This window comes from Corvus moneduloides, chromosome Z (genome assembly GCF_009650955.1).
Source record: "Corvus moneduloides isolate bCorMon1 chromosome Z, bCorMon1.pri, whole genome shotgun sequence".
NCBI classification, from domain to species: Eukaryota; Metazoa; Chordata; class Aves; order Passeriformes; family Corvidae; genus Corvus; species Corvus moneduloides.
In genome coordinates this window covers 56842126-56866925 of record NC_045511.1, presented here as the reverse complement: position 1 = coordinate 56866925, position 24800 = coordinate 56842126, and the positions used below count along the sequence as shown (strand labels likewise).

The following is a 24800-nucleotide window of genomic DNA, read 5'->3' as shown; positions in this document are numbered from 1 at the left end:
GACCAGGTTACTCAGGTTAAAAAAAACAACCAAAAACCCAAATGCAGAAAACTCCATGCAGAACAACAACAAACACTCCTGTTTTACATAACATGCTCAACCATTCCTGGTGTTTCTTCTGCCATGTAGTAGTACTGATATCTCACACTGCAATACCAGAATGCAGATGTGAAACGAAAAACTGCAATACAGAACAAGATCGATTTTCTCTAATTTGACAGCTTTTCAAATGAAAAGTTCCCGCTTTGCAGGGTTCTCAACAGGTTTATTTTAAAGTAAATTAGATCCTGCCCTTTTCTGTTCCAATCTTCCATACTCTCTTGGTGAAATCTGAGTTTCAGAACAATTAGAAATTAAAAAGCTTATATATATGCAGAAGTGCTCTGCAGCTAAAGTTTGATTTTTCAGTGAAATAAATAATGTCTACCAATTTACTTTTGCTGCTCCGAATCAGAGTGATAAATTTTTCCTTCTTACTTATATATGAAGTTTTGAGGGCACATGAAATAATTTAAAAGCGTCTATTTTTTTCATGCATTCACGCTAGATACGCGACATTTCATAGTAATTCTTGACAGAGCATTGCAGTCATTGCTTATCTTAAAATAAATTAAAAACATGTGGAATGTAAAAAAAAATGGACCTTAGGAAAGTCAGCTATTTTTGACAGTAAGTTAGTTTCTGTGAAACAAAGCCTTGTCTTTCAGAAAGTGTTTACGGTCCATGAGGAAAAAAAAGTATATCCTTGGGCTAAAATGTTTATTGGCACCTAGGAGTCTGAAGAGAGCAAGTCAGGCCTGTGGTTTTTTGAGGGCACTTTATCATTGCCCATATTCTCAAAGGGATCTGTGAATGAATAGAGCTGGATTACTCAGCCTTCTATTCCACGCCTATTCCTCTCCATTTTCCTTGGCAAGACTGAGCACCAAGCTATTTTTAGTTAGACAGGGTTCTATTTTTAGACAAATATCCGTTAAGAGACATTGTTAGGAAAAAAATTTAAAAAAAGAAAAACACAAGGAGGAGGGAATGAGGCTTCTCATCTCATATTGTGAAGCAAGCCCTTCAACCTGTAACTTCAGGCATTTCAGCTGCTTCCAATCTTGGAAAAATAAAGAAAATTCAGAGTTCAGGCATTTAAAAATAAACCTACCCTCTGGCAAACAGACTAAAATACAACAAGCTGTTACTATGTGAAACAGTGATTACAAAAACAAAGAACGTTCTCCAGTGGTTACATTGGGATAAAACTTTGGAGCTATTAAGTTCTAAGAATGTTACACAGACATGTAAGATATTTCCAGCTCCATATATCATGTTTTGGAGAAACAAAACATGATCTGCGAAATAGACTTTGCTCTAAGAAATACAGCTTTAAATCCCAGTTTGACAAAAAAAGGCAATGAACTATTTGAAACATATTTATATTCTGCACATATTTTTCACCTTGTTCATTTCAGTATTTTTGCAACAATTCATCCAAAAATTTATTAAGTTATTAAAATATTTTAAAAACTATTAAAAAAGTACAGAAGAATAAATGAAAAATAAAATGACGCAATCCACAACAAGGTTAAAATAGGAGGCCCAGACCACCCCCTAAATACACTCAAAAGATGATTCTCATATACCATGTGCTTCAGAATAACTAACTCTGGATCCATTTTATTTTGTCTGTCCCTTCTCTCTTCTTCCACATATGGAAAAGTAGCTCTCAGGTGAGTGGCTTTGCTTTCATTTGAGATATATATGGAGGGGACGCCAGGGTTTTTTTCCCTGCCTCCACCAACCAGGTTTCGTTAAACCAACACAGATTACAAACTTTATTTCATGTTAACCAAATCCTTGCTGAATTAAATCATAATGGAAAACGGTTTTTTTTTTTGAGATAAAGCAAAATTAAACAACTCATCATGCAACTTTCCCCTAGCTGCATTTTTCACGTATTGAATTAATTTGAAATATTAGAAAAAACCCCTGACCCTCTACTTGTCTTCTTCTAGACTGCAAAGCAACCAAAGTTTCTGACTTATTAAATGCACAGTAACAGGAAGATGCAGAATTATCAAGGAGAGCTTGAAAATAGCCTGGGAAGATAAAGAATCAAAAATCTCATGAGGATAAGTGGGAGGAAGGGAATAAATTGCTACCTACTGGGTGCAGTAGAAGGACTAATTTGGACATTCTCACTGACTGAAACAGCAGTTCCACGGAGAGATTAGTTTGGACAGAGTAGAATTACCAAACAGTTTTACAGCTTTGAAGTTTTTCTTGTGGTCTTGTAATAGCTACTATTTACATGAATCCCAAATTGATGAAATAATAAGATTAGGTAAGAATGTCAGATTTTGTTTGGAAAAGATGTATTTCTAAAGTAGTTGCTTTAAAAAATTAGTTCAAGATTGATAAAATGGACAGCCTTGTATTACTTTTGAAACCAAGATATTTTTCCCTCTGAGATTTCTTTTTAACCAGTCATGGTTAGGAAAAAACCAGAAAAAACTCAGAAGAGTACATTAATTTACAAACATATTATTCAAAGACTCAATACTCAGTTGGCAAACAAAGACAAAGGAAAAATGCTGAAGATCTTGAATTCAGTCCCATGGTTTTGTCATACATGATGTTGGCAATAGTGGTTTGGCTTGTATTTTCTAAAAAATGAAAGAAGACAAAGGCATTTAAAAAGCCTAAATAATCATCCAAAGGAAATTTTTTGGCCAGACTCCTTCCAAATATCTGTCCTGTGTAAATGGTAACTGTTATTTCAGCAACTGGTCTTCAACCAATTTACAAAGGAAATCAATAGTGCTATCCCCATTTCACAGATAGGGAAACTGAAGCATTAGGAGGAAATGTGACTTACCCAAGGTCACACAACAGTATTTGGCAAAGCTATTAATAAAACCCAGATCTCATGAGTCCTAGTCCAGGGCAGTATCCAATACACTGTACTGTCTTTAGATCACCCTGAATAACCTTTCTTACATACAGGCTTACTTTCCATACTGTCCCAGATCTTCAGCCCATGGTAGTTGAAAGAAATCCCCTGATTTCAGCAGCTCAGGAGCTGACTTGATGTGTATTTCATGGCTTGTTTATATGCAGTATTATGTTATGATGACAAGAGAAGAAAATACACCTATTACATTAAACAAGCTACAACAGTTGCCTTATTTTTCCTAAAAAGAGAACATTTAGAGAGTTGTATGGGCTTATTTACCACAAATAAACAGATAAGAATCTTAATTGATATGAAGAGGCTTTCAGAATCTAATTAACCTCCCAGCTAGTCATTAGCTCTGTGACCTTTAGAAATAATTGACAGAAGAAATTTTCTTTTCTCTTTATCTTATTCGGAACTTCCACATCCATTGACTACATGTGCTATAGGACCCACAGCACATCTGTAAGGATTGATGGGATAATGTGCAGTAAGTCCATGAGCAAAACAGGATTGCGGCATTCCTCTCAGGCACAAGTACTGCCTATAGCCACCTGAGTGCCATTCTTATCAACTCCAACCTTCTACTGTGCTAAAGCTGTACTAAGTGTTAACTCTCAAGTCCCTCAATGAGATTAAAAGTATGCCAATTAACATGTTGGGACTGGCCATACAAAAAATGACCAGATTTTCAGTTCAAACAAACTTTTCTACAGATCAGTGGAAGAACGAACTGCTGTCTATCACTAGTTGTATGTTTTCATTAGGCACATTTTTTTCAGAGTAAAAATGGTTGTTTAACAAACAAAAAAGCACACAATAAAAAAAATTCTGAATTCCACCATTAACAAACAAAAAAGCACACAATAAAAAAATTTCTGAATTCCACCACTCTACAGGGCTCGGTAATACTTTGTTCCTTGCCTTCTTAACATTAAGGTCTGTGAAGATTTCTCCATGTGTTGTAAAACACAAAGGATGAGCAATCTGCAGGGAGAGTTTCACATGTTCAAAACCTCACTTCTTGCTCTTAGGGGAAAATGAAGCTGCAAATGGCACATATTTCTTTTTCTATGTTCAGACTGTTCTTGCTTACCAAATACAGAAGTCCACTGGAAAAGGAAAAATACTCTGTAAAAGGTCAATTCAGCAGCAGTTACTAGAGAATGAACGTGTGTGACCCTATGCAACACAAGTTAAAAGGACCATGCTAGATGCTCATTATCCATGAAAAAGAATCTATAATGTGCAAATTATTTTAAAATGAAACATATTATTGCAAATTAGAACTACATTTTTGGGGGTTTTTTTGCCATGCAAAACCTGCAACCCCATCAAAATGTCCCTAAAATAAACTCCTAGAATAGCTCAGATTAATTCTTGATTAAGTCTTCACTATCACTAAAAGCAAGAGTTCACTGAATTCAAGTTTTCCAAACTTACCTAATTTCCATGAGAAAGAAGAGGCAAGAGAGGATGGAGTACCATCAAGTGTAACGGAAAATCAATCCCTAACAGAGTAAGACAATGTATAGATGAGAAGCCAGATGAGATTAAGGTTCTATTGAAGCAGAAAGATATGACCGCATATTGCAGGGGCTGATATCTTCCTATATGTACAAATCTATGTTGAGGACCATTAAATCCTTCTAAGACTTGATTAAAAAGAGAGAGAGAGAGAGAGAGAGACAAATGAAGGAGCAGTTGAAGACAGGTGCCAGAAAAAGATAGGTCAAAAAGCAGGTAACAAGAGAGACATTTCAGAAAAGACATTGAGTTTATGGGAGAATTTTTTGTAAGGTAACGGAGAGCTGCAAAGATCAGACAGATGTTTGTGCAAGCATACAAATTAGCGGTTTTATGCAGCAAACTTTGCAAAATTAAGATATTTGGTGGATGATCAGCATTCATGATATAGAACCTCAGTTAGCAATGAGAAGGATGAATGAAGTCTGTGTTTCTCTTTTTTCTCTACTAGCGATTAGTGGTATAGTAAAGGGGCACTGAGGAGATGGAAATGAGTTTGCCTCAAAATGGAAGATATGTTTAATGGGATGAATTTGAAAGTTCTACTACTAGGAGAACTTGGACTAAAGGAAGTGACCACTGAATCAGCAGATGAATAGAAGTCGGCTGGAGAAAGAGGGACAACAATAGCACCAGGGCCAAAGCAATTGATGGATTGGGGGTTTAAAGAGAGCTGAAAGATAAAATAGTGAGTGATTTGTGAAGGAATGATTTATGTACACCCAGAGCGAGGCTCAGTGTATTAAACTCAATATACCAGAAACTGAATCAAAACTAGGACTTAGTGAAAACTCACTAGAGATTTTCTAAAGCTGAGACAGTAGCTGATGCTTTGACATGAAAGAAATGAGAAGGAAAAAGGGACAATGAGAAAGAAAACAGGCAGGGAGATTCACCTTAAATCAGCAAAGGCTTGATGGCTTAGCTGAAGAATCACAGCAGTTCTGTAGCATGGTTAGACTTTTAATTATATTTGCAGCAAAACATTTCCCCATATTCCTGCTCTGAAATCTGCCTCCTTTAGTCCAAGCGTGAGGTCCTTTCTGAGCTTCTGAGTAGTGGTCTTATAGTGCTTCAGAACTAGATTCTTGTTAACCACAGCAGTATGGTGTTGAGATATCACTAAAATAAGTTGTGTTATATCTACTTCTGTTTTACAGAAACAAGAAAAGGATATGGCCTAATTTCTAATAAATCCAAAGAAAGCATAATGCATATACTTGACTTTGAAAAATGCTGACATTTTTTGTTCCCCATTTCCTTACTGACAAAAGAGTTATTGCCTAGTCTTATACAATTATGCTGAATATATTATTGTTGGAATTTACATACACACTTGGAGGTTAGCACAAAGATGAAATATTATATTTTTTCTCTGTGTTGAATGAACTCTCCAGAGTTTCTGCTGTTCCTTAAAAGAAATTACTAAATCCAGCAACTAATGTTCACTTTTTAACTGAAGGAAAATTGAATGAATGACTGTAGTATGAGTAGTTTGGTGGGTGAGGCCATAATAGTTTCAATTTTAAGAATCAAGTTATATGCTAAACACAAGTTTCAGAATGTACCTTTTTTGTTTGTTTGTTTTTGTTTTGTTGGCTTTTTTTGTTTGGTTTGTTTGTTTCCCAGAATGTATGCATATTTCCATGCAGATTTTGGTAAGACTCACAGTAACTGTCACTGTTTCTTGAAATGGATAAATGTGAGTATAGAATGCATATATTTTCTCCTTCATGGGTGTCTACTGACTTTTATTTCCCTATGTATGTTGTAAGTATACTTACTGGGTGTTAACTGAAACACATTCAGCTGGTAGACAATTTTTGTGACCTGAAAAACTCAGATATATCAAATTTCATGTTAATCAACTCCATTTTGATGAAGTAAGGGGAAAACATCTCATTTATATTTATTACATGTAAATAAAATTGCTACATATGGAAAGAAAGTGTTATTTGTTTAAATCATTAAACTACAAAAGCTCGAAGAGCAGTAATTGGCCTTTACAATTCTCTTAATATTAGCATTCCATTTTTTATCAAGATAGATTTATTGAGATCATATACCTGTAAGTTGGGTGGAACTAATTTTCCATTAAAAAACAGTGTGATGTTTGTTAGATATATGACCTTGTTTTCTTCTGATACTTTAAATAACAAGTTATGGCTTGAATACTCACTTCTTCAGAAATGCTAAATATAATTAATACTAGTAATTACACAGAAAATATTTGCTTTATAAAATTAACAGTTTTATCCAGATCTACATGAAAAGTTATGTCATTTTTCTATTTGAATAGCAGTGGTTTAACTTAAAAGTAATTAACTACATATTAGAGAGTTGCTCTTTTAATTTTCTGTGAATATAAGTAGCTCAAAGAAGTTGCACCACATTCTAATGTCTGATTACACAGTTCTACCAAAACTGAAAAGTAACAAAATAGTTAATATTATGCTGAATGTGAACAAAAATTGGATTCTAAATTAAAGACTTTTATACAGTTTTTAGTTAAATTTCAAATTTTCATAGGTCTGACTAAAAAAGTTTTCTTTCTCTAATACTGTGCAGAAATCTATGAGCACAGCTATGCCCTTTTCTTCTGCTGAAATATAGTTATAGAACAGACATTTAGTTGAAAATTATCAGATTTAATAATGCTGTCTTATTCTCAGCTTCTGTTGATTGCTCTGGAAGAACAAGATTAAAAATTGTAAGTGTGAAATTTAGCTGTCTGAAAGTGAAAAGAAGATGGACTCCTTACAAGGGAAATATGTGTAATGTAGTCAGTTTAACTGATCAATTAAAATACTTAAATGTGTGGCAGATTTATATCCTGTACCTAAAACTATACCCAGACTACACTAAGGGTCAAGCCATTTATCAGATTGCATATTTTCATGGGCTCTGTCCTCTACTGTACTTGTAACTGTGATATTCAATATCCAGTAAAAGCATGTTAATATGGAATTCCAGTTCAAACCTACACCCTGGAGAAGTACTCCTTGGATTCTGAAACTGTACAAATATTGATATAGTTTAAGTATTTTATGTTACAGGGAGAACATAGATAAGTAGAAAATCAAACTCAGAGCTGATAGAACATTCATTTCATTTGGCCTTTTATGTCTACTGTTCAATTTAAATAACATTTATTTCAATTACCTACTTTTATTTTGTTTTTTTTAGAGAAATGAAAACAGTTGCCCACCAAACTTTGGGTATAGCCAGAAAATTACACATCTGCATGCAAAACTGCTGATCAGCCTATCTAAGTTGGCCCACTGTTTATGCAGAAAGGGATTTTACTGGTGCAGTGAGCGCTCTTTCTGAAAATGTCAACATTATTTGAAATTTTAAGCTTTCATTCAAGTTCCTTGAAAAGCCATAGTCCTTACGATCAAAAGTATTCATTCATTGCAAAGCAAGTAATAAATCCCTGACTGGATTAGTCACCTATTTTCACAAGAAAGCCTGCAGGAAGAAGTAAAGATATCACAGGAAACTCTTCTGCTAAGAATATTCTGGCTTTTTGCCACTAAAAGAGGACAGGACTTTATTTTGGGCATAAAATTTGAATTCTGTTGGACAGGACATGACTTCCTAGATCTAAGTGACAGGAAAGGCTTCATGTTTGTACAAAATATTTGAAATAAGAGGGGAAAGATGATGGAGAGGAAGAAGAAATTATGCACTTTCCTTCTAGTAGTACCTCACTTAAATTTTATTCTGTTGTCAGAACCTCACCCTCTTCTAATGGGGGAGAGAATCCGGAGGGAAATAATGAGGAAAGCAAAACAGTAACTTCCTAGATACTGACATAAGGATAGACAGAAGAGATATATATTCCTGTGTGCAATCTTTGCCCATCTAAGGTGGTGTGACTGGAACTCCTTGTAACAAGTTTAACTATCTTAATTATGCAGAATCTTTTATCCTTTAAAAACATTTTATATAGAAATAACTCACTTTCTTACATTGCTAATCTCGAAAACATGGCTAACCCTGGTGAAGATTCTAAAAGCATCAAAGTATCATTTCAGACAACATCCAGATCATTCAAAAATCTGAAACTAACTTTATAAAGGTCTGGAGTAAACTAGGCATATACACTAATATATTCAGGAATAAATTTTCACTGACCCTTCAGATAGGTTGTCGTCCTTCCACTACATTTTTAATTGAGCCTTTAGATCCCTAATCAGTCATGTGCTTTAGAAATGGGAGTTGTGTAGGTCACATAACCCATCTTTTAGATATCTGTCTAAGATAGTGTGCTTTGTTAATAGCAAAAAAATCATTGAAGGCTTCATGTATTTTTCATGGTTTGAATCCAAATTAAAGTAAAGTAAACTGACTTTTCTCCAAATATTATAAACTTAATTTTTTAAATCTTAAATTTAAATTAACAATTTTCAGTAATTGTAAATAAAAATTGTTCCTTATAATTTAAAAAAAACAAAAAGTGTTTCTAGCATTCTGACACTATTGCTTTGATACTGTTACTGTTATATTATGGTAACAATATTCTGTGTGGGTAGCTGATATATTTTTACTGAGCAGATTGTAAATCAACTTGCATTTTTTTAGACACTCTTTGTAAACAAACAAAAAGCTAAAAAAGTCAGTCAAACGCCTCCAACAAGTGGTTCTAAATCTTCTCCCACATCTTTTACAATCTATTCTTAATTCCTTCTGGACAGACAATATTATAACTTTTGGATTGTGGAGACAAATTATGCAATGCTTTCCAGAGACCATGTCCCTGGAAGATAGTAGAAGACAAGAGGGAGATTCAGCTGGTAGGTAGTGGTCAAGGCATGGAGAGGATTAATGGGACAAATTGCCAAAGCAGCACAGAAAGCTGGACAATAGGGAGGCAGAAATCCCTTTGCAGAAGTTTCTGCAAGACTCAGAAATATAAAACTGCTCACAAAAGACATGGATTTCCTGCAGCTTTGGCTTCATGGACTCCAATGTCCAAGCAATGCCCTGTTGTCCTGTTCTGCTCTCCTGCTGCTATGTCACTTGAGGGTATAATTTACTTGGGGCACCTCCATCTCAGAGCAAAAGATGAAGACTTACCTCAACAATATCTGAATTCGTTCGGCTCTCATGCGGCTCATTATACTCAGTATATTTCAGCAACACTTTGTCCATATCAGTGCTGGCATACTGGAACAGTTTGTTGGTACTGTTGAAGATGATCAGAGCAATCTCACAGTCACATAGAACACTAAGCTCATAAGCCTTCTTCATTAACCCAAATTTCCTCTTTGTAAAAGTCACCTGGAAAAAAAAGCAAAAAATGTCCGTCAGAAATCCACCAGTTGCTCTCTTAGTCCTTCTCCTTTTTTTCTGAAATATAATGTGGAACTGTTGTAGTCTTTGAATTGAGTATGCTCAGGAAACAAATGCATAAATACAAATACAGCTCCAAAATAGATTATATATGTGTGTGTGTATGTATTACACAAGGGAGAAGTAATATGTAATTATCACCCCACGAAACTTGAGATATAGGTAAGGACTATGAGGTATTTTCATTTAGTGGTGCAATGAAGTGTTGATACTGCATGTCTCTCTGTAACTTTTAAATTCAGATACCCTTTAGACTGCATACATCTTTTCCATCAATATTTAAAAACTGCGCCTCAGATTAGCAGCTGTAAATAGCTTGAACGAGTGCAGTCAATTCTGATTTTTTTTCTGATAGCAATTGACTTTGATTTAAAGCCCCCCAACTCCTGCTAGCTTCGAAGCAAAGAAATTATTTCATAAGCATTTAAGTAGTGCAAAAGAGATACATTGCTCACAATACAACACAATAATTTTGAAGAAATATCTAGTATTAAAAATTCACACCTGTGAGAAATGAGAATTATAAAGCATGAATGAAGAAAAAACAATAGCTGGTCAGCAGCCTTTGAAACAAAGTCTTTTCTGAAGACACTTATCGTATTTCATTTCAAGCCATATGCTTAGGAATGTGAACTGGCATTTTTAAGTACAAAGGGCTTTAGATCATGTTATATAGGAAAGAAATAGGGATGTGTTTACAAGTTCTCAGTAGGCCAACTAATGCCCTGACATCGTGCAAAATCCATGCAGTATGAAAATTATAATTATAGTCTACAAAACCATAATTTTCCACTGGGACTGTTTTGACAATGAAAGACCTACACATCAAATGACTTTTTTTCGTCTACTACTAGCTTACAAGTTCCAGTAAGACATGTGACTTGAAATAAGAAACTACTAAGAGCTGTTTAAGCGAATTGTGTGGTTGAATTTTTCTTCTCTGTTTCTTCACATGTGCAATTTCTATTAAAGAATTTTCATTTACAGGAATTTTTAAGACAAAAAATGGTTTTGCTAAGCCTACAATTAATCAAATTTAACACGTAGTCAAGGTACTTTGCATGTCAAGGACAGGCACACAACTAAGTTTATTGGTCTGCCTGATTCTGAATTTGTTGCTACCATCCCTTATATACCCATTAACAGTGGCACCTCTGCTCTTTAATGCTGAGGCAACATTTGTCTGTCTGTGATTCAGATGGGTGCTGTTTTAGCTTGTCACACTTCTAATACAAGTTAATGCTAAGTGCAACCACAGACTACCTTAAAATCCCAGCATGTCAGGCCAAGGAAAACGTGACTTTTTAAGTATTGCTAATCCCTATTTGTTAGACTGTCTCAGAAAGATGAGGCTTTGTGCCCATACTGTGAACACTTATTCTCCCAAATGCATACAGAATGTTATTTCTTTTATTGTATCATTTTAGCCTCTGTCAACATACTGTTAAGAAAAGATGGATTGCCATTAAGTACAATTATTCAAACATTTTAAAAAACCACTTTCTACAGCACTGGTCTCAAGCATGCACAATTGATAGTTCTTTCTAAATTTGTTAATCATGGCTTTTGATATTTGGAATGAATAATGAGACAGGTAACAAAACTTCACTCAAATTCTAAATAATAATAATAACAATAATGATAATAAAATCCTTGTCTTCAAAATACTCCTTTAATGGTTTCTCTGATTACAGAAAAATGAAATGCAATGGTTGAAAGATACATGTATACATATATATATAAAAGCTTGTTTTAGAAATAATTAAAGATACAGAAAATAAAATATACTAATTCAACATATTTTTCTGCATCTTACATGCCTTTCAATCAATTTTTTGACCACCGTGCTGTAGGTGGAGTATCTCTGCATTTAGCATGCTTTTCACCATTAAAGTCCACTCCAGTACAACAATATCCTTAAAGCCACTGTTTGTGTTTATTGTTAGGTAAAATTCCTGCACATTTTGAAAAACCAGTCAGCTCTGCTGCACAGCAGATACTTAATTCATCATACTTATTACCAGAATGATACTGGTTAGAGTTCCTTTTTATGGACAGGGAAAAACCCCACAAACCACAACAACAAATCATCTAGATCTTCCTTTTCTCTTTCTTTAAAACATAATCTTAATTACTCTGAATTTAATTTGGTTTCAGTTTCTTGATCTTCCTAATATTTTCTGAATGTACCAGATAATCCTTTCTGTAACTGCTGATTAATGAATTAAAGGCAATTGTATCTACTACTGTTCCACTTCTTTTTAAATATCTCATTCATAGTGGTTTATCTTTACATATACATTATCCATATACACAGATGTAAATTTATTATGCTTTTGCAAGAGTTTATAATAGAGAACATTTCAAATTTATAGTGAAATGTCCTGTCAGTAACTTCAGAAAAGATTATGAATACTCTTCAAGCCAAAATTACCAAAATTACCTCTTTGGATACATTCTTCTATGTGGCTACATAAGGAAAATGAATATGTCATATGCTAAAATACTTTTGTGAGCAATGTAAGTAAACAGAATGTTTATTACTTAACTTTATTTCTTCAATTTGTTCACCATTTGCTATGTTAAATATACTCGTCCACACTAAAGGTATCTAATAAATATTCTCTAAGGTAGCAGTACTAGTATTCTAGTACCGAACAAGATTTGTTGAGTGGTAAAAATTAGCATAAGTTATGTAAAAGATTTGTTCTCTTTTGTCTAGTTGAAAGGCAGTGTGCAACTGCCTTCCAACTCAATTGTAGAAGCTCTGATTACACTTGAACTGATTTAGTGCTGAGAATGAACAAGACACTCACATTGTCATGAGCACAAACTGTAGCTACATCACCAAAAAATTCATGTGTTCACATAGCCTTATAATTATGTACTGTGTTCAAATTACTCAGTCTTGATAGTGTCTTATAACAACTGAAAATGTCACTTTGTCATTTGACATAAACAATGCTAGTGACACTGAAGGAAAACATACACACAGTGAGAAAATCCATCTACATATTTCAAATAAGACACCCCCAAAAATGCATACACTTCAATATCTTTTTAATATTTAATTTTTTCAGCAGAAAGAATCAAATCACTACATGTCATTTCCTCACAATATTAGTCAATGTATGCTTAATTACCCCCTATCTAAATCATTGTTAATTTGTAAGTTTTCCAGTTAACAAACCTACTTCTCTTTAGGAGAAAGATAAGCAATTCAGGTTTTCCTTTTGGGATAGAATATTTTATAAGGACAGCGTGAAAATGATGGAAAATTAAAGTGGAGTGGAAAGTAGAATAGATAGGAGGCTAACATTCAAGGGTCTTTAAAACCTTTTGAAGCATGTGTATATAAAATACAAGGTTTTCAACAATTATGCAATTTCTAAATACTTGTATGAGATGCTTGAATGCATTGTTTTACATATACTGGAAAAAGAGTAGGGTGTGGACAACACCAAAATTATTTCTGATTATTATATCCCTTTGTATTAACTCAAAACCCACTAGTCTTTTATATTTGTCTTAGAACTGTGGTCATTCTACTTATTTAATTTCTATCTATTTATTTTAAATGTAATTGTCCTAATAAGAATGGTGGTACCAAGAAGGTAGGTTACTGAAGTCTGAAGCATTTTTGTGTATGAATAAGCATTAATGCTGGTGATTTTTTATGGTGTGAGCTAATCAAGATGTTACTTGATTATAAAATACTTATAGTGAAGTAGCCAACTTTCAATTTCCTTGATATAAATCAAGGTGAGATTTTTATGCATTTTGGATGGAGTTCTAACTAAAGGTGAAACACATGTGTTAAAAGAAACGCATCGAAAAAAGAGAATTGTTAAAAAGGATGTTTTTCCATTTCAACCCTGACTTTTCTTCAGTTCCATGCAAACAACTTTCAAATGGACTAAGGTATATGCGCAAGTGGAGGTGTAAACAGCCTGAATTCAAGTGTGTGTGTGTCACACACTCATATGCTCCATTTATAGGGTAATTTGGTGCAGAGAAGACTTTCTTATTTAATCACTATTAAGTTAAACTTACTCAAGCTATATTAATTAAAAGGTACTGTTGCTTGTTTGCAATTACAAATTCATCTGCTGAAATTATAATGTAGCTGTGTTGGATTTGTGAATGGGGATGCTGGCCACTGGAAATAGTCTTTATTTAACTAAATTTGTAATGACAATTTTTTACTTCTTATAGATTTTAATATATCAGTGAAGAAACAGATGCATCCATAAATATTCTCATTTAATGAATACAGGCTTCAGGATACATTATCTATCTTTTTTGCCATGTGGTCATTGTTTCTTTCTTTTGGTGGGAGTTGGTTTGGGATTAGTTTAGTTCAGTTTAGTTTAGCTTTATTTTTAATTCATATCCTTCTAGTAATTTTTCTGAAATCTCACAAACTACGAGAGGCTGAACCATAACATCACTCCTTATTTGTCACTAATAGTCACAGCATATGTACTAACACTTTATGTTTTCAAAGTAGGAGTCTGATGATGTTTCATGTAATTCAGTCCAGCCAGTGTCAGAATATCAGTGCTCTCCTTACTTCTTTCTATTCTGGCTATAGAGGTATATAGCTGCTGACATAGGAAAATGAGAGAAACAGAATTTTCACACAATCCTTCCCAAATACATTTCCTGCCATTAAACAGGTGAAGAAGAGGGATCACACAAGTATCTGATTGTGGCACCATGTTGTCAAAAAGAAGTGTTGTCTGTTTCTCCTTATTTCATCTGGAATGTCTAAATTTCTGATATGAGGACTAGAGCAAGCACAGTAGATACGATGTATGTGACAAACAGGAGGTACTTACATGAGCGGTCTACCCAACTTCAAACATAAGGCCAAGTTGGCCATATGTAATCACAGGGGCTCTTCACTGAAATGTCACTGCCAGGCACCTAAGCCTACCCTTTCAAAATCTCAAATAACTGAGAGGCAAAAGCTGTTGTCATATTCTCTCTTCCCTTTTTCCTCTTATTGAGGAAATTCCTCTGATTTTTGTCTAGAACTGTTTGTCGTATGAAGAGGTCTGGCTGAAACTATCTTTACAATAAATCTCAAATGGGACTGGCAAACAGCAGCAGTGCAGAATTTGACCTAGACAAACCTTCTTTTATGCAATAGTTGGGCATACCATATTAAATGAAAGACTTTCATCAGACTGCTTCCATGTTCTTATAAACCTCCAACACAACTTACAGGGATAAGACAGCATTGATTTATGCTGGTAAATGAGCTATTGCCCCAGAAAGCCTCAAGCATATTGAGCTATGACTTGCTAAATAGTCCAGATAAAGAGGAGTTCTAAGAGGATGCTGTAAAATTATAGGCATAACAAATAAAATGTTCATGATTAACTCATGTAAAAAAGAAAGTTTTTTATGTTGCACCACATTTTTAGAATCTTTGTACAAAAATAACAGACTGAATACTTAAAGTAGTGATAATATTCAATCTGCCCAAATCCAAGATGAGGGTCAATCTTGTAAGTTTTTCCCATGTAAAATAAAGAAAGGAGGGATAAAATTGAAAGCTATATTAATTAAAGATGATCCAGCAACCTAAGAAATTAGGAAGTTAGCCAGTATCAGTAAGTTTCCCATTTTAACTTATAAATTAGGATCTATGACCAAACAGGAATGAAAGAATAATCACAGCTAATCTCTGATGCTTCACTTCCTTTTGTTGAATCAGAGAGACATGATTAAGTCCTTTATAGACAGATCTACAGATACGTACACATTCTAGGCAAAAAACATAATCTCAAAAACACAGTAGCTAATACAATATATACAAAAGCTGACTTTTTTTTTTGGTATGCTATCACTAGTTCTGGCAGGTACAAACAGATGTTTATTGTAAAAAACATGTTTACTAGTTCTGTGCTGCTAAAATGTTCATAAGGTAAAGGTCAAAGAATATTTCATTCCCTGCTGAGCAAATGGTCAGGAAGCACATTTGTCTGCATTTCCTGTCATAACAGGAAGAGTGTAACTTCTTCCTCTCCACAATGGCTTCAGTTCTGCTTACCACCTCCAGCTCTTTCTCCCCCAGGGTTTTCTAAACTATTCCTTGCAAGACAGCAAGGCTGTGCCTTTGTCTGCACTATTTTTTAGCTCTGCTGTGTTGGCAGATGTCTCGTTCACTACTGCACTCTCTTTACTTAGGCTTCTTGCTCACACTTCAAATTAAAAGTAATTTGACTAAATATTTACCGTATGATAATTCACTCTAAATTATGCTCAGAACATCAATTTGTAATAGAAGCATATTTAACCTTAAAGTATTGCATTCTAGAAATTCACGGTTCATTTCAGTAGCTCTCTTAAAATGTTACTTCTCAGGTAGTCTGGCATAACATGAAAAGTGTTGCCAGAGTTGTACAGATCACTACAAATTAGGAGTCTTGAAAAATTGGGGTGCAATTCTTTTCTTGTTGAAACCTAACTTTACCTCTAAAAAACCAAGGCCAATGACTAATTTTAATGCTATATTTCAAGTATATATCTGTGTGTAATTTAATATTAGCAATGAATTAAAATGTGTAAAAGATAAAGCATGTGATGTTTAAGACAAAAGTTCCTTGATGAAAATTATGCTTGGTTGCATAGTCAAGCAGTTATGTTTTCATGTGAAAACACTTCCCTGGGGGCACGTGGGGAAATCTCATATCTTGGATAAAATGAAAATGCTTCGTGAAAGAATACTGAAAATATAAGTAAATAGGTGGGAAAAATGTTTTTTATCTGTCTTGTGCTCATGTTAGCATTAATATTCAAGGTTCTTCCCTCTTTCAACAGGGAAGCTCCCAATTCAGATGATAGTCTCTTATCCTTTCCTTTTAAATAGCGCTGAGACACAGATGAAAATAGATACATGAGGCTGAAATTAATTTTGAAACTAGCAGCATTAGGTATTGAAGTCAGTAGAACAAATCTAGGTCTTCCTGCAAATGGTCATTTCCCTCCAGGATATTCTTCCCCTGACCCATAACCTCGCTTTACTTATCTGCTTTGATTTGTTCTCCACTGAGCTGATTGATACCTCAGTAATTCTTAACTTATAGCTTTACAGATTTTCTGAAATTAAAGAATGGTAAAAAGTCTGGGCATCAAAAAATTAAACAGCAAGTGTTTGTTACTGGTATACCCTACTGAATTACACAGACATGACACTTTAAAAAGGGTGTCTCAATGTTAAACACCTTAATATTGAAGTGTACACTTACTATGGTGTTTAATAATAATTAAGGCGCAGGCAGCTCATTAAAAATTGAAATAAATGAACACTGTGCAGAATCATGAGATAAGATAAACTCAGTTTTAATTGTGACTTTTCACAAGTAGGAAAAAAATGCAAAACTAATGAGCAAGAAAATCATAGGGAGAAAAAATGGTGCATTACCCTGTAAGACTTCATATTTCCTAATACTAATTAGAAAAAAAATGGGGATCAAATGCAAGAGAGTGTTCCAGATCCGACACCAAAAAACATTGGGTCAATATGCCTTCGTTCCTAGGTCAAACCTCTAGATTTAGCTCTCAGACCATTGACTTAATGAGATATTTTATGAGAGACCTTGTATAAGAGTAATACAATATCATTTATGTCATTACACCTATTTATTTTAGGCCTGGACAGCCCTGTCTGGATGGCTGCAAAGAGAGTTTCAGATTGTCCCCATATAAAGCAGACCGCAAAAGGCTATCATTAAAACTAACAAAATATTTCAGACTTATAAAAGCACAGAAAAAATACAAGGACTTTTCTGAGGCAGATGAATACAATTTCCCCCTCATGTGTTTACCATGATAAAGGTAGCTGAATTATTTCTTTCAATTAAGAAAACACAGGAAAATAAAGTTCACACATTTTTTCCAAATGACCCTCCTCCTTTTTTTTAACTAACATAGAAGTGTTCACAGAAGCCTTCTCCAATCTGTTCAATTGAAATTTCTGCAGAAAGAACTTGTAGTAGTAGTCAGGAACTTCTAGCATCAGATGTCAATGCTAATATTTTTGACTATCGATTCTGCTGATGCTGCAATTAATATCATGCAAGCAGTCACAGTCTACTTGAATGGTCTGTTGACAAGGCTAGCACAACCTCATGAGCCTGAACAATATTACTAGGGATTCATTCCACATCTATGAAGACTATATTATCCAAGAATTATCACAGGAATAAAAAGAAAGTATTTCATCACATTGGCTGCTTATAGCAGGATTCACTTGAGAGTTTTTATTTCCATTTAATACTGTGGTGGTAACCAAACTAAACAAAATAAATAAACATTTAATCTAGCCTTGGCAGTTATTCATACCCATTCTACATGTGCCAAAGAGTGGTAAAAGGGAATTTTTCAGATAGGCTTCTCTGAAACTTTTACAACCAAAGAGAATTCATGATCCTTCATAGAGTCAAACATTCTTGCCACCTTTGTCACCACAAGGTAACAATGAGCACTAGAAAAATACAGCCAACTTGCAGCCCACATGAAACAACATTAAATTAATGGCTCCTCCAAGTTAGAAGCCTGAATTCTGCACTCACTAAATTTGATATGAGAACTCTTAAGCAGGCCAGGGTAAAAGGACTGGGCCTCTAATAACTAGGTTGCAGTAGATTTCCTTTAATTTATCCCCAAAAATCAAAGTTTCAAATAGTTTTTGGAAAAGCACAGATTGTATCCTCATATTGCATATTTCTGTGAGATTTGCAGTGAGAAATCTGACTCTGGATAATTTGAACTTATTTATTACCAGGATGATCCCTAAAGTACACAAATCCAACCAACTAGACTTGCTCAGAGGAAATTCTCTTGAAGGGAAATCAACACTATTTTTGTCCTTCCCAATCCACTCATACAAGCCCTTTGAAGAATAGACGAGTCTCCAACTGTAGCAGATAGTAGTGTGCAAGGAAACAGCTGTTTCACTGACAGAACAAATACACCATTAAATGGTTGACATAGATAACTATTCAGGAGGCTGGGAAAGCAAGGACAAAAATTTTGTTCCCCAGGTCTTTTAACAACTTGAACCTTTTTGCAAATATCCTGCTTTCCAAATAGACTCACCTTTTCACTGGGAGAGGAGACAGAATAATTAAACTACTGCTATATCTCCTCATATGATACGTGTTCCACATATTTTTACCAGCATGTGCAGTACTGCAGAGGATTTATGTGCTTGAGAACAGCTGAGGATGCACCATCCAGGTATATCATATATAACATACCTTGTATTGTGAAACCACACTATGTTTAAATATATACATCAATAAGGCAGTTTCTAGCCAACTGACTTGCTGCCATTCTTGCATACATTTTTTGGTGAGGTAGAAACAAAATGTCTCTATCTGTAAATGGAGCTAAAAAGAGGCTTTGTAGAACTGTGCTTGAACTGTTATCTTAGCTTTACTAATCAAAAACTTTTAACAATTTTTTTCTTTTGCAACCTTTTAATCTTTTTTTTTTTGTATATATTTATATATTTATGCAATCAAATAAGAAGAAAATATAGAAATATAAAAAAGTTAATATTTTAAGATTACTGGAAGTGTGCAAGTTAGAAAACAAATAAACTGATGCTGCTACACTAAAACAGCAATGCCTTGTGATATTTTAAGAACCAGTGAGGTTCTGGTGAAAGATTACATCTCATATAAGTGGTTAAAACCTCAATCAACTATTATTGAAAATATTATTTGATCACATATATATTACTACAATTAAAAAGCCTGATCCCACACTCCAAAACCTTTTCACTGGCTTAATTGAGCTTTTTATCAGGGCACTAAATGCAAGATAAAGTCAGTAGAAATATTTTTTAAATTATCATTAACATATTAGTAAAAATAAAAAGCAGAATCAAGCCAGTTTTTTGATGTGGAGAGTAAAATAATGTAAATCTATACCTCCAGCTTCATAGTGGCAAATCAACATTAGCAAATATTGAGTTGGGATTGTTCAGCCTGGAAAAAAGAAGGCTGGGGGAATTTAACTATAGCCTTCCAGTACCTGAAGGGAGTCTACAAGAAAGATGGAGAGGCACTTTTTACAGAGCATGGAGTGACAGGATGAGAAGGAATGTATTCAAGCTGAACGAGAGTTGGTTTAGATTAGACATTAGGAAAAACTTCTTTACTGTGGGGGTGGTGAAACACTGGCACAGGTTGCCCAGAGAAGCTGCAGCTGCCCTGCCCCTTAGGAGTGTTTGAGGTCAGGCTGGATGTGGCTTTGAGCAACCTGGTCTTTTGGAGGGACTCTCTGCCCAGTGGAGTTGGAACTGGATGGTTTTAAGGTTTCTTCCAACCCAAACCATTCTGTGATTCTATGAGTCTAAGAAATACTAGCAACACGAACACTTCCTACATTAACACTGCGCTTGTTGGCATTCTAATGTTATGGTTTTATTCATAATTATTAGTTCTGAAAGCTGGTTCTGGAATTCTTGAAACTCTACTGTGAATGCTTTGGAACACTAGCTGTCTTCTTTTTTAAAAGTATATTTAAGGCCTTGAAAGATATTTTTTTGAAAAAAGTGGAGCTAAAATCTCTACGAATCCTATATTTGAGTAAGCAAGTTGAGATTGAAGCTGTTGTATGAACTAAAGTTATGAGTGGCAAAATTTTGTGTTATCATTTACAGAATAATTCAGGTTCCCTTCAAAAAGAAACCATTGTAGCATGGGCAAGTTTCAAACAACTACTGACTTAATATTTAATAATAGATTAAGTTCAATATTTCAAATGCAATTTCAAATCCAATTTCAACTCTGAGCTATAAGACAATCAAAATAAATATGATGATAATTCTATATTGTTAGAATTATTGCTTTTTAGCTTGTCTCACAAGAACAGCCAACCTTTAGGGAAAACATGAAATGTATCCATCATAAAGAACATTTTGCTGTTACACATGATTTTCTGCTATGGAGATCACAAGTTACTACTAACACCACAAAATTTAAAAATTCTTGGAAAGCATATTTAAGGACTATAATTTGTTGTTATGCTTAGGCTGAGATTTTATGGCTTTTTAAAATCCTCCAAGACTAACAGCTTCTTAAAAAAATCCCTGAATATATGAAGAAATTTATAGATCAAATTAGTAGTACTGCTATATTAATAGTAACTCAGTATCAAGCTCTTAAAAATCAGCTACTGAAGATTATTTCTAAATTGTAGCCAGGTGTATGAAGAACATTAATCATAGTATTAAATAATTATATGGAGAGATTCTCATAATTGTGAATCTCCAGTTTCAACAAAACATCCATTCATTTACACCAGCTGTAAACAGCAGCAACTTTCACCGTTTATATTTGAAGATGTCAGCTATTGAGTTTCATTTTTGTGAAAACAGGGATGCAAATTCTCTAATTTATGACCATATTTTAACTAGCAGCCATAGTGCTGATAATATGTGACAGCTCCTTAGCCATTTTATTTAAAGCAGAGGTAAAAATTAACCGGTCCTGTTGGACCTAGTTAAACAGTGATTGGTTTTATAACTACAACAGGCTAATATTATTGTATGTGGATTTTAGAACATGTTAGGCTACTCAAATTCCTTTAAAAATTCAGACAGGAAAAGATGAGACATTTTATGAAGCAGTGTAATTTTTCATATGAAGGAGACAAAAATAAAGACATTGCAAAGGTGAAGAAGCATAAATAATTGGGATGTCTGAATTTAAATGAAAGTCCTCATATTATAATAAATCATATTATAACAGTTCACAAAATATAGTACTAAAAGCCTGTATTCTGTAACAACTCACAGATATGGTTAACCATGTGTATTCCAGAATGAAGTCAAAGCAAGTGTGCAGTAGAGCACACACAGCAGTTTTTGTAGAATCAGGTCCTCAAGTAAAAACTTCCTAACTGTGCATGTTACTAAACTTGAAAACACTGTGTTTCAGGTTGTTTACAAAAGTATTTTTTCTTTGATATTTTAAAATACTTTTTGCATATGTATACATATATGTTACCATATGCATAATACACTAAGTTATCAACTTTTTAATCACTTTTGATAATAAGTCACCTTATAAATATAACATAAGGTTCAAGTCAGGTATTTTTGAAACTCACCTGTCTGTTACGTTCATCCATAATCCTTGTAATCTGAATCTTTTTTCTCCCCATAGTCCCCGTTTTTTTTTCTCTCCTTCTTCCTTAAAATTACGTATTTTTCCCTTCTCTTTTCTTCCTCTTTCCTGTTTCCTCAAAACAAACCTCCTTCTTCAGCACTTGCACTACTCAGTTCACAGTCTCCTGCATCCGTTCCTGCTAAACACAGAAAGGAAATCAAATGATACTATGAAACTGATAACCACATGAAAGTTGCTGTATGAAGCTGGCCAAGCATCCTCATTATAATTTAGTGTACAAGTAAATTATAATAAAAATTTACTGCACCTATAAAATAAGTAATGCATGGAGAAAAAAATTGTATTCAAAGGCTTGTTTTTGTGAAAGAAAGCCCCAAACATAAATAGATCAAGAAATAAAGAAAAAGATTGAAATACACAGTAAAAAATTTTAATGGAATTGGATTCCTTTAAATATCATTCACAGCTCTAATATGACAAATTGCCTAAATCAGAGCATTAATGAACCATTCTGTATCTATGTATGCTCAGCAGGACAGCTAATTCATTTCAGAAGGGAAAACAATTTTGTGTTTTGACAGCAGAGGTTATAATTTCCCTCATTATGCAAATATAATGGACATTTATTAAAGCCTTACTTGATATATAAGAGATATTACCTACTTTAAATCCAAAATTCTTAACCTTATTTTTTAAGGATATAAATCAGTGAAAGTATTACTGAAGATACTTGAAGAAAACACTAGTGCACTTTTCCCTCATTTCATTTCAGTGTAAAATCTAAAATATTCTGACAAAGGATTTATAACCTGCAAACATATATTTTCTATAAAAACAGAATAATAGAGGCAGACAACAATTTAAGAATGTTTTGAAAAATATTTTCACTGTTTTATTAATGCATGAGCTTTACAATGCTGGCTCTGTCACAGAGCTTGGAGAGATACGTACAGCATATAAAAACACACCATGCAGGGAAATATTCACAAAATGTTATAAACCACATAATCAATTTCTATCATATACAAAGTATTTTTAGCCATACAAGAGCCCATGGAAATAAAAAAAAATACAAAAAATATTTAGTCTACTATAAGGTAAAAGACACAAGTTTTTTCCCTTTAATAATCTTAATTTACCATATTTGTATATTTATATATTTTTAATAGAACAGCACAAAGTTTTCTGAAACATGGAAGAGGAAAAAGAAATCTGAATGACATGAATTTAACTGTTCTTTTGAAGTTTTTGTATTAGCTCCACAGTGCAGTAAAACTATTGCCTTGGAAATAAAAAATTAGTAATTTTAAAACAGAGTCTGGTATTTCCTTATTTATCCTATTTCGTCTCTCAGCCAACTTGATAGATTCTCACAATATGCTACATAACACTGAGCTGATATCCTGGTCATTTAATCCATTATTTGGCTCTGATTCAAAGCTATTGAGGTAGAAAAGCTAGATTTCACTCTTTCTGATCCTCAATTATCCTTTGATTTTCTTTGCATACATTAAACTTTAAGCTGCTCAAGTGTTTTATCACTCTAAGAAAAAAAAGGTTGATGAATAAGCAGTCAGTCTGAGTTTTCTAGCTAGCCACTATGATGTAATTAATCTGTTGAGCAAAACAAATGTTCAAGTATAATACTTACTGCATTTCTGTACATGAATGTCTTTTTATATTATTTTCTGGGCATATTTATATATCATTACTGTAATGCAGAACACAGAATGTTGAACAATTCATATAGTAAATATAATAAAATGTAGATTGCAAAAATTCTTTGTTGCTTTTTATATTTGAAAACAATAACTTCTCATTGCTTAAAAAGATACAAAGGTTGTGGTTATATTTGCAACAACAAAAAAAAGAGTTAAAAAAGTCCAAAACTTTGAAATAAATTTATTTTTTAAATGTATTTTTAAAAGTCTTTTTCCAAACAAAGTTAGGAGACAGTCTTATCTGATTTTCAGTGTTGACAAACAAACCCAGTGTATTTTTAGAAACAATTTTAGATTTCCTTGGATTGGGTTTCTTTCCTGTTTTTCCTATAGTCTTACCCCTGACACAAAGCACAAGTTAGAATGGTGTTTCCCGTGCACATGCAGGACTCAAAGGAGTCTAAAAGGCTTTCCCTGTAGCAGAAAACCCATGCTCTAATCCACAGCAAATGCATATGAAACAACTTCCTTTCCTTTCATTTAGCTGAGGCCAGTGCTATCGGTTTACAGCCCTCTGTCTGCCTAAGCTTCTATTCACTGCAGGGTGGAAGGTCAGGGTGGGCAGATTAGAGCAGTGGTGAGGTTAGTGAGGATGAGCTGCTCTGCAGATCAAGATGCTGATGCTGAGTGAGTTCAGAAAAAACTCAGTACTGAGAAAACTCTTGTCAGGAAGGATAAAAATCTTAGCGGAGGAGCAGTATGTTGAGTCCCTCCCACACAATTACCAGTTCCATATTTAAGACCAGTCTTCAAACAACAACAGCTTTTACAGACAGTTTAAAGTCAGAACCTTAACATTCCTGTGATCTACACAAAATTATCTTAAACTAATTCATGCAAGACTTGATAAGCAGAATTTTGCATATAACATATAATTAGGTCATCCGCATAAAATATATAATTTGCAAAGAAACATAAATTTGCTTAAACGGGCAGTGAGTTAAGTTTCCTTGCATGGATTAAAAAAAAAAAAAGTCTTCCTGTAGGTCCTAGTTTGCATTTTTCCTACCAGTTTAATTTCAAATAAAAGTTTTTCAATTTTTGTAGCAAATCTATTTCCTTTTAAACCCCCACATTTCTGCTATTCTTACTACT

At 33.9% G+C, this 24800-nt stretch overlaps 1 protein-coding gene across 13 annotated transcripts in view; it reads right to left on the bottom strand.

The window, feature by feature from the left end:
• The window catches only part of MEF2C (myocyte enhancer factor 2C), a 126307-nt gene that overhangs the window by 55604 nt on the left and 45903 nt on the right, over positions 1–24800 (bottom strand). For 12 of the 13 annotated variants that reach the window (XM_032095454.1, XM_032095460.1, XM_032095455.1 and 9 more), the window contains 2 exons: positions 21965–22162; positions 9554–9757 (listed from right to left, as the gene is read on the bottom strand). In XM_032095454.1, coding sequence (XP_031951345.1) covers positions 9554–9757; positions 21965–22018 — 258 coding nt within the window. In that variant the 5' untranslated portion in view covers positions 22019–22162. The remainder of the gene's footprint in view (positions 1–9553; positions 9758–21964; positions 22163–24800) is intronic. The other variant, XM_032095449.1, reaches the window with a different exon arrangement.